At 44.5% G+C, this 13,636-nt stretch overlaps 4 protein-coding genes across 4 annotated transcripts; all 4 read right to left on the bottom strand.

Annotated features, from left to right (window-relative positions):
* Nucleotides 1–3,999: 3,999 nt before the first annotated feature.
* On the bottom strand, nucleotides 4,000–4,950 carry PHALS_03654 (Uncharacterized conserved protein; the record flags this gene model as incomplete). Its single annotated transcript, XM_024717904.1, has 3 exons — nucleotides 4,000–4,415; nucleotides 4,473–4,567; nucleotides 4,634–4,950. 3 exons carry the CDS (start codon nucleotides 4,948–4,950, stop codon nucleotides 4,000–4,002), a joined length of 828 nt encoding a protein of 275 aa, XP_024583355.1.
* Nucleotides 4,951–5,256: 306 nt separating this feature from the next.
* Nucleotides 5,257–6,231, bottom strand: PHALS_03653 (F-box protein FBX9; the record flags this gene model as incomplete). The annotated part of the gene is made up of 3 exons (XM_024717903.1): nucleotides 5,257–5,276; nucleotides 5,359–6,071; nucleotides 6,134–6,231. 3 exons carry the CDS (start codon nucleotides 6,229–6,231, stop codon nucleotides 5,257–5,259), a joined length of 831 nt encoding a protein of 276 aa, XP_024583354.1.
* Nucleotides 6,232–6,343: 112 nt separating this feature from the next.
* On the bottom strand, nucleotides 6,344–7,450 carry PHALS_03652 (glycoprotein-n-acetylgalactosamine 3-beta; the record flags this gene model as incomplete). The annotated part of the gene is made up of 1 exon (XM_024717901.1): nucleotides 6,344–7,450. One exon carries the CDS (start codon nucleotides 7,448–7,450, stop codon nucleotides 6,344–6,346), a length of 1,107 nt encoding a protein of 368 aa, XP_024583353.1.
* A 692-nt stretch (nucleotides 7,451–8,142) lies between these two features.
* Nucleotides 8,143–8,811, bottom strand: PHALS_03651 (uncharacterized protein; the record flags this gene model as incomplete). The annotated part of the gene is made up of 1 exon (XM_024717900.1): nucleotides 8,143–8,811. The coding sequence occupies one exon, from the start codon at nucleotides 8,809–8,811 to the stop codon at nucleotides 8,143–8,145; it is 669 nt and encodes a 222-aa protein (XP_024583352.1).
* Between the last annotated feature and the right edge of the window lie 4,825 nt (nucleotides 8,812–13,636).

Here is a 13,636-nt window from a genome sequence, read left to right as displayed (position 1 = left end):
TATGATGCACTAGCGACACCCAAAGGTATAGTTATGCAGCTATTCGGGTTAAATCGGGTCTATAATCAAGCCGAATTATGTATTCATCCATGGTCCTACAAAACTCAGGTATTGGATGTGGCGAAACACGTTAAACACTTATGAGCAGTGATTGAGTGTATGCGATCATAAAGGCTAGATCGGCAAGTGTGACTTTAGCGACGACGATCTTCCTTTCTGGGCTGCTTCGCTGTTTGGTTTGTTTCCTCACGGATAATTACCATGATATCGTCAATTTTTCCTGTCCCGATAAGAATTAGGTTAGTCTGGCCAAGTATAAGCACGAGTACAGTAGGCTATGCCGACATGGCTTGTCTCCGTATCAAGCTCCGAAATAGGAATGTTAAATACTGATGGGGCGTAGCAGAAGTGGAGATTATATGATAATTAGTTTGCCTGGCTTTGGTACTTCCAAATCCCGATTTGTCATCTCACGTCGACTATGATTTGTCAGCATTTGCCATGGTCTGCGCTTTCTTGTATTCCAAAAAGTGACACACTTTGAGAATTTGACCAGAATGTGACACATTTAACATAGATGAATATGTTCAAGAACCCGTGATCGCGTTTGAGTCTCACTTTCTTCAAATTATACTGGAACTTCTTTGTTCATGACGAAATACTACTTGGAATGAAGCATGCCCTCAAATTCAGAGTGTAGGTGTTTAGTTCGAGACCGTTTGTAGTCGAGACAAATTGTGTGTTGTTGCGCACAGCGACATCGTCATCATATCTATCACAAAAAATATAGTACACCTTTTTATGGGTATTCCTTGAAGGTAAGAAAGCTGGGCCGGCAAAAGTTTTTCGTGCCACCCAGACACATATCGTACGGGTCGCAAGCATCATTGGCCGCGTCGTAAAAACTTTGGGAAGCAAGAAATCTGTAAGCGCAAGCACTTGAAATTTAAGGAGTAAAGTTGCATGCTAGCACCGCTACTTGTTCCGATAAGGCGTGTTATATCACAGCGACATTCAGCGTCTCACAATGGGGGTTACAAGATCAAAATGTTGTACCAGGCACATAATAACGCCTTGACTGGCAGCTTTGGAGGAGAAAGGAAGTTCGTATCGATGAGTGCTAAGTATTGGCGGCCAAAAATGTATAGTCAAATAAGCAAAGATGAGTACACGTGTGAAAGGATTCAGCGAGTCAATCTCGCAGCATTCGGCGGCACCTCTGACCAGCATGCATATTCCGGTAGAGTGATGTCATTGATACGTTTGTGCTCTATGATTGATCTAAATATGCTTTGAGTAAATACTATCATTGCGATTTTTGCCCACTGTTTTGGCTCATATCGCTGCTGTCACTAAGACTAATTTTGGTGCGTTTAGAGCCTAGCTGCCGTATCATTACTACCGAAACCGATGAGTATCGATCTAAACTGCTCCTCGACAAAAGTGTTGTTATCATGGCTTGTCGGTAGCCATTCTGTTGGATAAAGACCCGCAAAAATTTTGCGAGCATCACTCCAAGAGCACGGATCCTAACTGGATAGCGCTCGTTTTCTCGTATCCTTCCAGCCAGTCACTAACGAACCACAAAAAGATGACCAGCCGGAACGCGTGATTGCATTTTATAGGATAACATTTGAGGCGCTTGTACGGAGAGACCGCGATGCTAAAGCAAGGTGCTACCACTGCTTAAGCTTGCGTAATGACGAGGTACAAGTCTTACAGGCCATACCGAGATCTTCACCAATGGTGTAGATTTTAATAAACCTCCATGTGCTTTTTAACACCGCCAAATGTATCTCCTGTCTCATTTAGAATGCTGTCAATCAAATCCGACTTGCTACATCAATCCGGATACATCTTTGAGCGCAATAAGTAATTTTACCTTAGGTAGATTGAGCCTTATGCGCAGGATAACTGGCGCTATGTATGAGAGCAAGCGTGGATAAACGCAAAACGATGGTGCCGGAGACATGCGGAACACATTCAAATATGTCGCGCGGCAAGGGTTTTGAGTGAATGCAGTCAACCTACTTGCACATGTATCACCCGTGGTTTATACCTCTTTGTTGAGACCGCCATTCGCGGTCTGAGCTAAAAAGTCGAGAGTTCAAAATCTATCAGAGAATGCAAACACATCCTCTGATCTGCGTCGTCTTTTTTTGGAGCTATGTCAAGTTTTCGCTCATACGAGCAAGTCTGATGTAAGGAATTTTGTAGTGAACAAAACAATATTTCAATCATCCTCTGCAGCTGATCTACCCATTATCAGCGACGCGGTTCGGACTTTCGAGCGCAAGCCGAGATTCTCTAGGAGGATCGACGTGCCACTATAAGCCGAGGGGCAGCCGCGGGATGACCTGCGCTGGCACCACTAGATGAGTAACGGGGCTTTTCTCAGGTTGAACGTCTGGTAGGCTGCCAGGTACATCAGGGTTGCTTCAGTATTTGGTAAGGTAAAAGGTATACTTTCAGACAAGAATTCATGAGAGTTTAACCTCACATTTCGGCAAGATTGTCCCGATGCCGTGGTCGCTCACGACCTGGTGCACCCTCAGACTTTAACTACTTCAGAGAATAGCAGTGAGCTTCCTACTAGTGTGTGACGATTAAAGTATCAGTGAAAAGTCCCGTTTGTTGATTGCTGTTACATCTCTCTCACTATGACGAGCGGGGCTGTACAAAGCTTGAGCTTGAGATGATTCTAGTTTACATCGTGCTTTCACTTCGCAAAGCCAAGCATGAGATAACGCTCTTGATGGACATCCACTTCGCTGAAGCTGGCTTTGATAGTCTCAGACTGACAAGGCGGTGTGCTTTCTTCTCTCAGTGCGCGATCAAGCTGTACTACTCTTGCCAACGTATGGAGGTGCATCCTCAAGCATGCAGCGATATCGCAAGCGTGACTAGGCCGGATCCTTGAGCACTTAAGGCCTAAGGTTTGAGGATGTGCCCGCAAAGTGACTTAATTGCACCATTGTTGCTCTTTGTTTGGAAGGCAAATGTAGTATGTATATAAGCGCCTCGAACCAGCGCGAGCGAAGCATACGGTTTGAAGTCGTAGTATCAGCATGGTGATCCGAGTTGGCTTGACTAGTGTGGGCATCAAAGCAAGCTGTGTTTCTTGGGTGAGGTGACGAGATCTTTTGCGGTGGGTTGTCACCTCAATTTCCGCTGGTACAAATTCCCAGGCTCGTCGTAGCGGTGGTAGCGATGCAATGTTGTGCAAATTTGCTTTTAAATTCATAAAGTTAGGAGGCAGGTATGCAAATTGGTCAAAATATGTTGGAATTCCAGTCGAAACGCTTTAAACATCATCTTGTCATTGAACTACTTTGTGACAGTGTTTCTTCACTTTGCCAAATTCTTACAAATGCCTGTGCAAGGTTTCTGGTCAGCAGATTCTGAGACAAAAAGTAGCCTTCAGACGTTGTAGACACCAGCGGCAAACTCTCGGTAAACATTTGACTTTGCAATGAACCACTACTGCAACGAAATGACACACGCTAAATAATACTACCACAAGCGAATCGCACCTGGACCCTAAAATGAATTTTCAGATTGTACAAATGGCAGGTGGCAGATTGTTTAATTGTGTATTTCGTGGAAAGTGTAACGTTAGAACGAATGAGAAGCACGACAGAAAGATTCAAGCTGCCAGTGTTCATGAAAGCAGGACGCAGACGATTAATTATTTTCAAATAATTTACTGGAAAGACGACGTGAGCTGCAGTAGAAAGGGTGTACTCAGCACGACGGTAAAATAGTGAGTCTACGAAATCATGTTGTCAAGCCTATGAACGAATTGTGCATGTGCTTGCACTAGCCATATCATAGCTTAACTTTATGATGCGAAGCTTTGGTTGATTTATTTGTTAGATTCCAAATATCTTTCTAGATGAAATCAGTGCTGTCGTCAGATAACTGATCTTCAGCTCTTTTGCGCTTTCAGATGTTTGAGCAAGCAAGTCTCTAGAACATATTAATACATCCGTAAAACATTTAGCGGATTGAAGTGTACGTTGGGATCTTTGAACAAATGATAGCGAGTGCCTCTTTCCCGCCATTGCTTTCGAGAACAGCAAGGGTTTCACCCACTTCAGCTCGAAAATTATTTGCCAAAAGTTTGCGATGAATCTGCTGCGTTAGCTTGGAAAGGTGCATATTCATCTCACTCTTCACTAGATTTGAAAGAAGACGAGTTGCTTTTAACGCCATAAGAAACGTGTCATCATCTTTGGCCATCAAGGCTTCTCGCAACGGCACAATGACTTGTGCGAGAATCGGAACTGTCTTATTATAAGCATTTTCCAGTACCATCAGGTCACAAAATGCGGCTCGCGAAAGAAATACAAACGGATGCTCGGTTTCCAGGAACCCTTTGATGCATGTGATAAGTAGCGGGTCGTATGACAGCGCTAGTCAATTAAAATCAGTTGATTACTTTTGAGTTCAACAACAAATTTTTAGCTTACTTTTCGGATCCGTTGTCCAAAGCAAGGAATTGCGAATACTGCCGTGATTAATGCGACAGGGAATCAACCCAGAGTCATAGGAACTAGAAAATATGCTGTCTCACCCGCAAATATACATCAGATGAAAATCTATCACATCTTCATTCAACTCTCGTACTTACGTTTTGTGCTTCCTCTTCCCCAGATTAAAAACTACAGCTTGCTTGTGTTTGTTTAATCTCGTGGACGGCAATGGGAAGTCGCTCGTAGACTGTATTTTCGTATGCGATTTAATGTCTGATGACTTGATCGAGGACGCAGTTAATGTGGGCTTAGATACTTGAATCTTTTCTCTGGAGCTAATAACTCGTGATTGATTCGACCGACTACCACAGATGCTATCAGGTCTTCGACTTAAACTGCTTGTGCCATCTCTCTGATCAAATTTCGATTTGTAACTTCGATCGGCTGCAGTGTTACTTGTTACTGCTGGAGCCATATTTCTTGATTATGTAGGAATGCAATCAATAAATAAGCACAACAGCATAGAAAACGGCTGGCTATTCATAGTGATGCAAGACTAGACAAACGCGTCGAAACTATAGTTATATCAAACCATCTAACCAGCTATGTATCTACTATTCAAACAAAGAACCCATGTATAAGAGGTAGCACTAAAGTATCAACGATCGATAGTAGTGAAATTCCTCATCTGCTGTGTCGTAGTAATTTATCCATCCTGTGCCATTCGGTTCTGAATTCGCAAAATGCTCTTTCAAGATCAATTTGACGTTTTTACCACGTTCTAGCTGCGTGATTTGGAGCCTAAAATTCACTTTGTTGTAATTTGTTGGCACAGTCACGACCACTTCATTTTTATCCACCCAAAATCGACCACAACACACACCTTTGCGTCTGTCGCGCATGTGTGTCTCCACTTCATGCGGAGCCTTAAATAGCATACCATATAGCACTGTGCCATCGCGCTGAAACGCAAAGTAACGGTAATAAATACACTTTAAAATCGTTCCCGGGACAATATCCGTCCACATACTGAGTTCTGGCTTTTTGTAATACGTCACTTTAAGCCAATAAAACCCATTGTAGCGTACTCGAGGTCTATCGTGGAACATGGCAAACCATGTTGGAAACCGCCGTAATCCAAATTTATTGCGGGTGATAGCGATAGCCACTCGTGGATTTTGCGTCGGAAAGACACGTCGACAGATTGACTCAAAAAGCACTTCGGAGCGGGCCATCGGTAATAGTCGTTTACAAGTACAAGTACAAGAACCGATAGTATCTTCGTCGAGCCATTGAAGTATATTGATGAGCAGAGTGTCGGGAAAGTTTAAGAGCGTGTGATTTGCATTAGGATCCACTTGTGTTTTTTCGTCTTCAGCTTTCTGAAGACCGTCAGTTGTTACTGAACCTTTAACAACTCGAGCATTCGACCTCGTGTCCGTGTCATCTTCATCTCCGCTGTCCTCTTGCTCATGAATCTCCATTAACTGTTCATTTGAAATCGCTTTGTGATTTACTTGAGGAACTGAAGTCCGCGCTACATCGAGGAGGCGCTGCTTGGCTTCAGAGCGCAGAATTTCAGCCAGATAATCAGGTCTGTAGTATAGATATAAGCATTAATTATGAGACGATGTGCACAGTTTAGCAAGAAAGCGTACTTAATTGACTCACGAAGTGCGATCTGAAGGGCTTCCTCATCGGCATCACGATGACTCGATCCTTTGACAGCAGAGTAACCCCTTCGATGCGACACCATCGTGAAATAGAATTATTGCGAGTTTGAGGTCATAATTATCACTGCAAAAAGTAGCGAATTAAAGGAATCTTTTACATGTAAATAATCCCTTTTTAAAAAAGAGCTAGATACTTTATAAGACCATAACCTTTTCTCCGATAGCAAGTCCATAGTTTTCATTGAACATTGCAATATCATCAAATTCCGAATGACAAAGATACAACTTCCGTTCAAGATGGTACATTAATGGCGGCTGGACATAATGAAATGCGACGCTGTCTGGAGCAGCACTCTCACCTTGCGATCCCACACCGCCAATATCTTCGTGATACCGTATATGCCATATAGTTGGGTCAACCCATTTGATGAAGATATGTCTCGGATCAAGTGCATGCCATCTATCTCGACCACGATAATCTCTTGTATCCCAAGGAAAAACATTATTCCACATCATGCAAAACGACACACCTGCGTCCTCTGGCATTCTGCTACTTTCTTCGTCAGACAAGCATGTTTTCATAGGCAAGGACTCGGCAAACTTGTCGAGAAACAATCGATTTACGACATACCCTGCCCCACCTGAATTGTAGATCATACGATTCCAACGTGAATGCCACTTCAATCGCAAACTTTCATCCTTTATGTAAAAGTCTAATGTGTTCAAGGGCATACTTAAACGATGTCCGACTTGCATGGGCTCTTGGGAAACTCGTTGCAAGATCTCTGGTCTATTCAGGTAGGCGCGTAAATTCTCAACAATTACGTATGTATCGTCGTCGCACTTGTAAAACCAGTCGTAGTCATGACGAAAGTGATTGTGTATATACTTGAGTGCAGCTCTTGTACGCAGCCACAAATGTGCATGATCAGCGATGATGTCAAGTTGTACTACGTCAAATTGACGTTCAGCCGAAGTGTTTGCGCCCACTATGATCGCATCACTCATGTTGCTGAAAAAAATGAGATAGTTACACCTTTGTCCCCACGTGTCCGCTACAGCTTGAACGCGTGTCGAATGCTGCACGGAATATGTGATTGCGAAACAAAGAATGCGAGGATACAAAGTGTTGTGATGAAACGGTGCCAGTTCCGGTTTGACGTTAAGCAATTCGATCACTTGTTGCGCATTCTCGCGATCAAATGCACAGAGATTTTCTTTTGATTGAGATGAATTCGATGACGCCTCAGTAGTCAAGCTGACTAGGGTAAGAAAGAGAGCGAGTAGGACCGCTAGCGACATTACAGTCAAATGGAAACAAATTTTAAATTTATTAGATATTTCAAATATTGCATTACGTAGAATATTACCAATGCTCAAATGTTCCTGATATGTAAATAGAGAAGAAAATGAAGCGTAAAGTGATGAACGTGAAACAAACGGAAGAGCCTGCTCAGGAATGTTATGCTGTTTTGCTGAATATGCTTCAATTTCTGCAAAAATACGTTTAATTTTAGCAGTGCATGTAGCTTATTCATGGAGGATACTACAGATGGTTGAAGGTGCCACCTGTTCAATGACAAAATTTTGCGAATCTTAATGTTGTAAGACGTTCATTTATTGTTTCTGGATACTCACACAACAGAATTTGACTAATTTGCATCCCTGTGTCCTAGCTTCATGATTTTAAAAAAGTTATGCATAACGTTGCATCGTGATGATGCATGAAATGATACAATCGTGCATATGATAACCGCAAAGACCCAGCTTATAGCAATGATCGAGTGTCACTGTTGAATCTCGATAACGGCAACTCTAACTCGAAGTCGTCAGTCACACTTTTATTTTTTTTTATCCGTCAACAACTGAACGACTATTAGATGAATTACACATAATGTCGCGCGGTTTTCAGGCAGTTGGAAATGGACAAAGCAATTACGACGGAGGTCGCCAATTTTGTCCATCTTGGTATCCACAGCAGCATTCGCATAGTGCTAAGAATCTGTTCTGAGCTTCTTCTGAGCAGGTGGCCCCTCCCTTTGCATCTGGTTGGTATGCGCAGCCACGGCCGCATTTTCCTCAAAAGTTTTAAGCGTTTGCTTTTGATGAGGAGTCATGCTAATCAGCTTCACCACGTCACTGATCTTCAGCCCGGATTCGGCATTATTCTCGATATACATTGTGGCATATTTGTACCACTTCTCGATTAGACGACCATTATTGAAGCCATGGGACAGGAAAATTCGCCAGTATCCGGTTGGAGTCATCTCAGCTACTTTTATCACGGTCAAGGGGTCGGAAATGTAAGCAAGCATACGGCTTGCTAGGGCCTCCAACGAATGAAATTTTCGAAATAGCTCCACTATCGTTTTAACCGAATATTCCGGACTTAGAATGTGAAATATGGTCGACGGCGAGACGTAGTTTTTCAGCCACGTCTGAAGCACCAATTTCTTGGTATCCGATCTTCCAACCATGTACCTCTGCATGTCTTCAGCTAATTTTTTTATAGCGGAATCAGAACTTTGGCGAAGCAGTTCAAATGTTGTCACTACTTGTTGATGCGGAGTGAATGGTTCGACAACAGCCGAAGACGTCTCCATTCCTTCAGCAACGTATGTCGACAAGCAGGTCGTCCAAGGAAACGACGCATCAGATCTCATGGTGAGGTTGGCGGAAAGGCGAGAAAGTCATACAAGTGCACCATCTGTGGGGTGCTCGGCCACAACAGGGCAACAAGCCGATTAGCAGCTTAGGTCAAATTGTCGATTAGCATATATTTATCTCGAACATACGCTGATGGGGAGATACTAAGCTTAGCTGTAAGCAAATCGTCCTCAGGGATCTTTAGTGTCCCGAGATTTTCTTGGTACGAGGTCATCTCCATGGCACACGCCTCCAATGTAACGATGAACCAAGAATAGCTGCACTCGGTAATCTTACCAGGGCTCGTATATTTAGTGTTTATAACACAATTGTATCACATCTCGCGAATATTTGGTATTTGTATCACCTTTGCAATAAACTCTTTATTTTAATCATTTTCTTGGCAGATAAGGTAGCTCTTGGAGCGGTTGTTTTCTTTTTAGAAGAAGAAGGACTAAGTTGCACAAATTCAAACCCTACGAGTCCAGTTCTTCATAACCAAGCCTCTGAATACAAGGCAAATGTTTTGTTTTGATAAAAGAAACGGCGTGCATCCGAATAAGTAAACGGCATGTAAGTTGGGATTACCGAAATGAGGCAGTTTAGTTGAGTTTGGTGAGAACATGTTTCGAAAATGTATGTCTTTGAGCGAAGGGGGCATCTAAGATACGGAAGAAATTGATTCTATTGAGGCGGTATTTGTAAACGGTACAAATAAGCCTCCCATGAATTCCACAACTCCAAAAAGCGTTTTTTACTTAGGTAATGATTCACACAAAAATCACAGTTTCTTCGAGTCTACAAATAGCAGACTTCAGATTAGGCTCCTTTTGTGTTGCATTAACGGATTACTTGTACTGGAAGCCAATAACCTCAATCGTTTGTGCACACCAACAATGAGATAAACGGCAGTGGTAAAATGAGACCAGATTCGAAAAGTTACGTAGACGTCACAGCATCATATGATGAGGTAAAATTTAAGAAAAAAAATCGATTGCAGCAGCATTGATGCGATTTGGCTGCCACAGTGGACAGCCTGTTCAGAATGTCGGACAGGAAGCCGAAAACGCAGAGCATTAACTTTTACCGCTCTGTATCTGAGAGCTGTATGAGAGTCTGCATTGCAAAAAATGTCTGAATTTCTTGAACCCAATGATCGCTTCCTTCCCGACAACCCAGGATTCAACAACGGTGTACATGTTGGACCTCAGAACAATTCACGTATTTCTCCGTTGGGCCTCCAAAATGTATACGACATTTTAGAAAAAAACGATTCTATGACCGACTCAAAGCTGAGCGCAATCTTTTGTTAGCGCGCACTGTGTTTTCATGAGACGCGTCCGTCGGTGGTTGCTGGAATATCGCGACGCAATGAAGCTGCTTTGACTCCTTCGTGTTCTGGAATGGTGGATATTGCTGGCAGCTGGCAGCGATATTTCCTCGCTAATCAAATATGTAGTTGAGAAATTGCAAGGACGAGCAGTAATTCTTGCATCGAAGGCGTTAAAATAAACGAGCTAATTGTGAGCTTGAGAGGAAACTTTGAATTTCTTCTATAGACGGTATCAATTTGGTGTAGCAAGCACCAAGCACAGATAAAACCTCGTTCTGTAACAGTATCTTGAAGTCGCACAACATCGCTGGATACGTGCCCGGTCATATTTTCCGCTCCATCTGTTGAGCATCCAAAGGTTTTTAGGCCATGATGGACCAAAGAGCTTCATGTGTGGCTTCCTTCCACTGGTAATACAGTATCGTAGAGGTTCTAAATTCGTAAATGTTGAAAGAACCAGATCCTCTTATCAATGTATGAAATTCCATGAAAATCAGTTGACCCATAAAAGGCTTCAGAAAACGCTCAGACTTCTTTGACGGTCTTCATGATATTGTGAAATAATTAACGCATACAAGTCGTGCATACTTGTCGACTCGAATTTCATTGCAGTGTACCGGTTTGGATAGACAAATTTTCTTTTGCTGTTTGTACCGCTACAAAGGCCATTCCGAATGGCACTCCTTGCTTCACAAATTTAGCAGCAATCTAAAGTGTTTGACTTGATAAATTTCACCTAAAATGAAGTGCTGTCGTTGTTTAATGATAACAGAGAATGACAATCAGCTGCACGAATACCGTTGTCTTCTTCGTCACTTTGCAGAAGAAGCTTTCCGATTATAGCTCGACGATGTCATTGTGAATTGTCAATAAAACGCCTACGTTTGCGGCTATGAATCGTACTAGCTGTTATATCGTATAATGTGGTCACCCGTTCAGGCGAGAATGTGCGATATTCGGCGGGGTGGCTAGTTTTGTGGTGCTGGTGATGACTTCCAGGTCTGGGTGGTACCTCGAAAGTTCAGGATGTGCTTGCATTCTATATATTGCTCTAGTTAAGGAAGGCGAGAGTGCAGCAAGGCTGCCGTAGCTTTGCGCTTTGAGGAAGCGTAACTCAGGTCACTGACCTTTCGTTCTTTACAAGAACCAGTATGAGTTTAGCGGATCGCAATCCGCGTTCTCCAAACGTGATGACAATCTTAACTAGGGCTAATAAACTCTTCGATCTAAATTCAAAACTGATTTTTATTTATTTCTATCTACTGCAAAGCCGCCTGATTTTAAATACATAGATTTTTTTAAATATGCATAGTAAAATCTAAATACATGTATAACTACTGGCTATCTAGCCCCGTACCGTATTCTTGTTTGAGTGTGGTGACACCATGCCCATCTGGTGTGACACACACCCCTGTTACCAGGGTATGTGTGACCCCGTTACACTCTCATCCAATATAATTGAGAACATTTACAGTTCCAATCGATTATTGCCTCAACGAGGCTTGCATGTCCGGTAGACACTGCGTTGAATCGGAACGACTTTCGTGCTCAGTGAGCCCTGTGTCTACGACACTGAAGTCCCCAAGTCTTGCTGATCCTAACAGCGCGCACGGGCAAAGCCCAAATATGTCTCCCGCAAGCGGTGCAATGTCGGACAGTGCGTCCGCGGCATCGGAGGGGGGGGCTAAATCCTAGGCTCGATGAGCCCGAGCGTCGCGCTCCGCGTACGTAATCCCTGGCGAGTGACCTCGTTGAGGATGTGGAGGTGGTCGACTACGAGTCTGACACTTCTTTTTCCGGGTGGGATGACGAGGAAGGCGAGCCGCGCCAGCGGCGTAAGACGAGCCCTGCTCGTGCCTTGCGGATCCCATGCCCGTACCCTGGCTTCTCGTCAACCGAGGAACGTGGTATAATCACCAATGACCTCGACGGGGCTCAGAGGCGGCAGCTGGAAGCTACCGATAAGGCGGATCAAAAGCGTGCCCATCCGCGGCCGGTCATTGACCCTCGTGTAGAATATGGCTTTCGCCCAGCGAATCCCGCTGTGGAAGCGAAGGACGCGGTAACGCAATCGTTACACCTCCACATCATCGGGCCCCCGGCCAGAACAGAAGATGAACATGCCTAACGAAAAGCTTTTCGAGCTCGTTTCGTGGTCCCACAAAAATTTCCGTTGGTCGTTTATCGCACTCGTTTACGTGCTCAACGAGGTGGCTCTCGTGTACCCGCAATGCGGACAATACCTGTAGTGCTCGCCCCTGGCAAAAGCGCTACAGATGACAAAGCGCTCTTTGAGCGATGGGTGCAACGGCACCGGAAACTTTCCTCACTGTATAATCTACAGTTGAGCCACAAGGAAGTGGACGTGCGGTGGAGCGACACTTCCGATTTGAGTTTGCCAAACTCAAGGCAAGCCTCGACTTCCTTCGGTTTGTTGCTCTGCGACGTATGGGTTAACCCTTAATGTTTTCGCGAGCTCTGTGTCTTCGACCGCAAGAGTTCAGGGCCGCTGCTTAAGCTCAACTCATGGCCCTTCTTATTCAGTGACTATTGCCGGGAAGCGCGGAACGTCCTGATTTTTCTGAACAAAAGCGTCAACGGCGTCTGGGTAATCTTGCCGAAGTGGCGTCTCAAACTCCCACAAGGTTTTGGAGTCGAGATATCCCCGCCACTTCACTAGATATTGGGTCTGGCCCTGGTGATGACGTCGTCTTATTAGACGTTCCACGAGATAGTGGACGTCACCGTTCTCATCGAGAAGAGTTGGTGGCGGGCGGTGACGACCGGGTCGACCGCCGTCCGGTGACTCGTGATGCTCTTCGAGACCTTGGGGACGAGGTCCTTCGTGATCGGAGCTCCACTGAGCGTCATGCTGAAGAAGCATATCGCTGTGCAGACGTTCTTGAGGATTTGGATCCCGTCGTGCGCCGGTTGCCTTACATAGAGAACTACCGCGCTCTGTCAGAGCGACTCCTAGCGGTGGAGCAGGCGAAGGCGTCGCTGCATGCGACGGTGGGGCGCTTGGCTCCATTGGAAATGGAGGTTGTTGCACTTCGTGCTCAGAACCAGTTGCTGATTCAGTTTCTGGGTGGCCGAGCGCCCGTGGGATCCACTCCGGCACCAACGCTTCCGCGTTCACTCGCGCCAGATCCCGATACGGCTTGAGCAAGCCCACGTAATACACCGGGTGGATGCGCATCCGTTTTGAAAGGTTCAGCGTATACGCTAGGCCTCGTTTGGCCACAACCTCAATTATTCCGATAAACCGTAAACGAAGCTTCGTCCTGAAGATAACAGAGGCTGCATGTGTAGGAAGGTTTTTAGAATTTAATAAATTCAGGCCCCCGACCTTAAGCTTTCTAATTTGCCTCTTCCTTTTTCATCTGCATATTGTTTCTGCAGGTCTTGGCTATCAGCCATCGCATCGCAAACGTATCGTAGGACATTCAGTCTGGTAGACAAGAAGTCATATCTTTGCGAATGGTGAGGGGGCTAGCCGTTCGGCTCTT

This window comes from Plasmopara halstedii (genome assembly GCF_900000015.1).
Source record: "Plasmopara halstedii genome assembly, contig: Scaffold_2386, whole genome shotgun sequence".
Taxonomy (NCBI): Eukaryota; Oomycota; class Peronosporomycetes; order Peronosporales; family Peronosporaceae; genus Plasmopara; species Plasmopara halstedii.
This window is presented reverse-complemented; position numbering and strand designations above follow the sequence as displayed.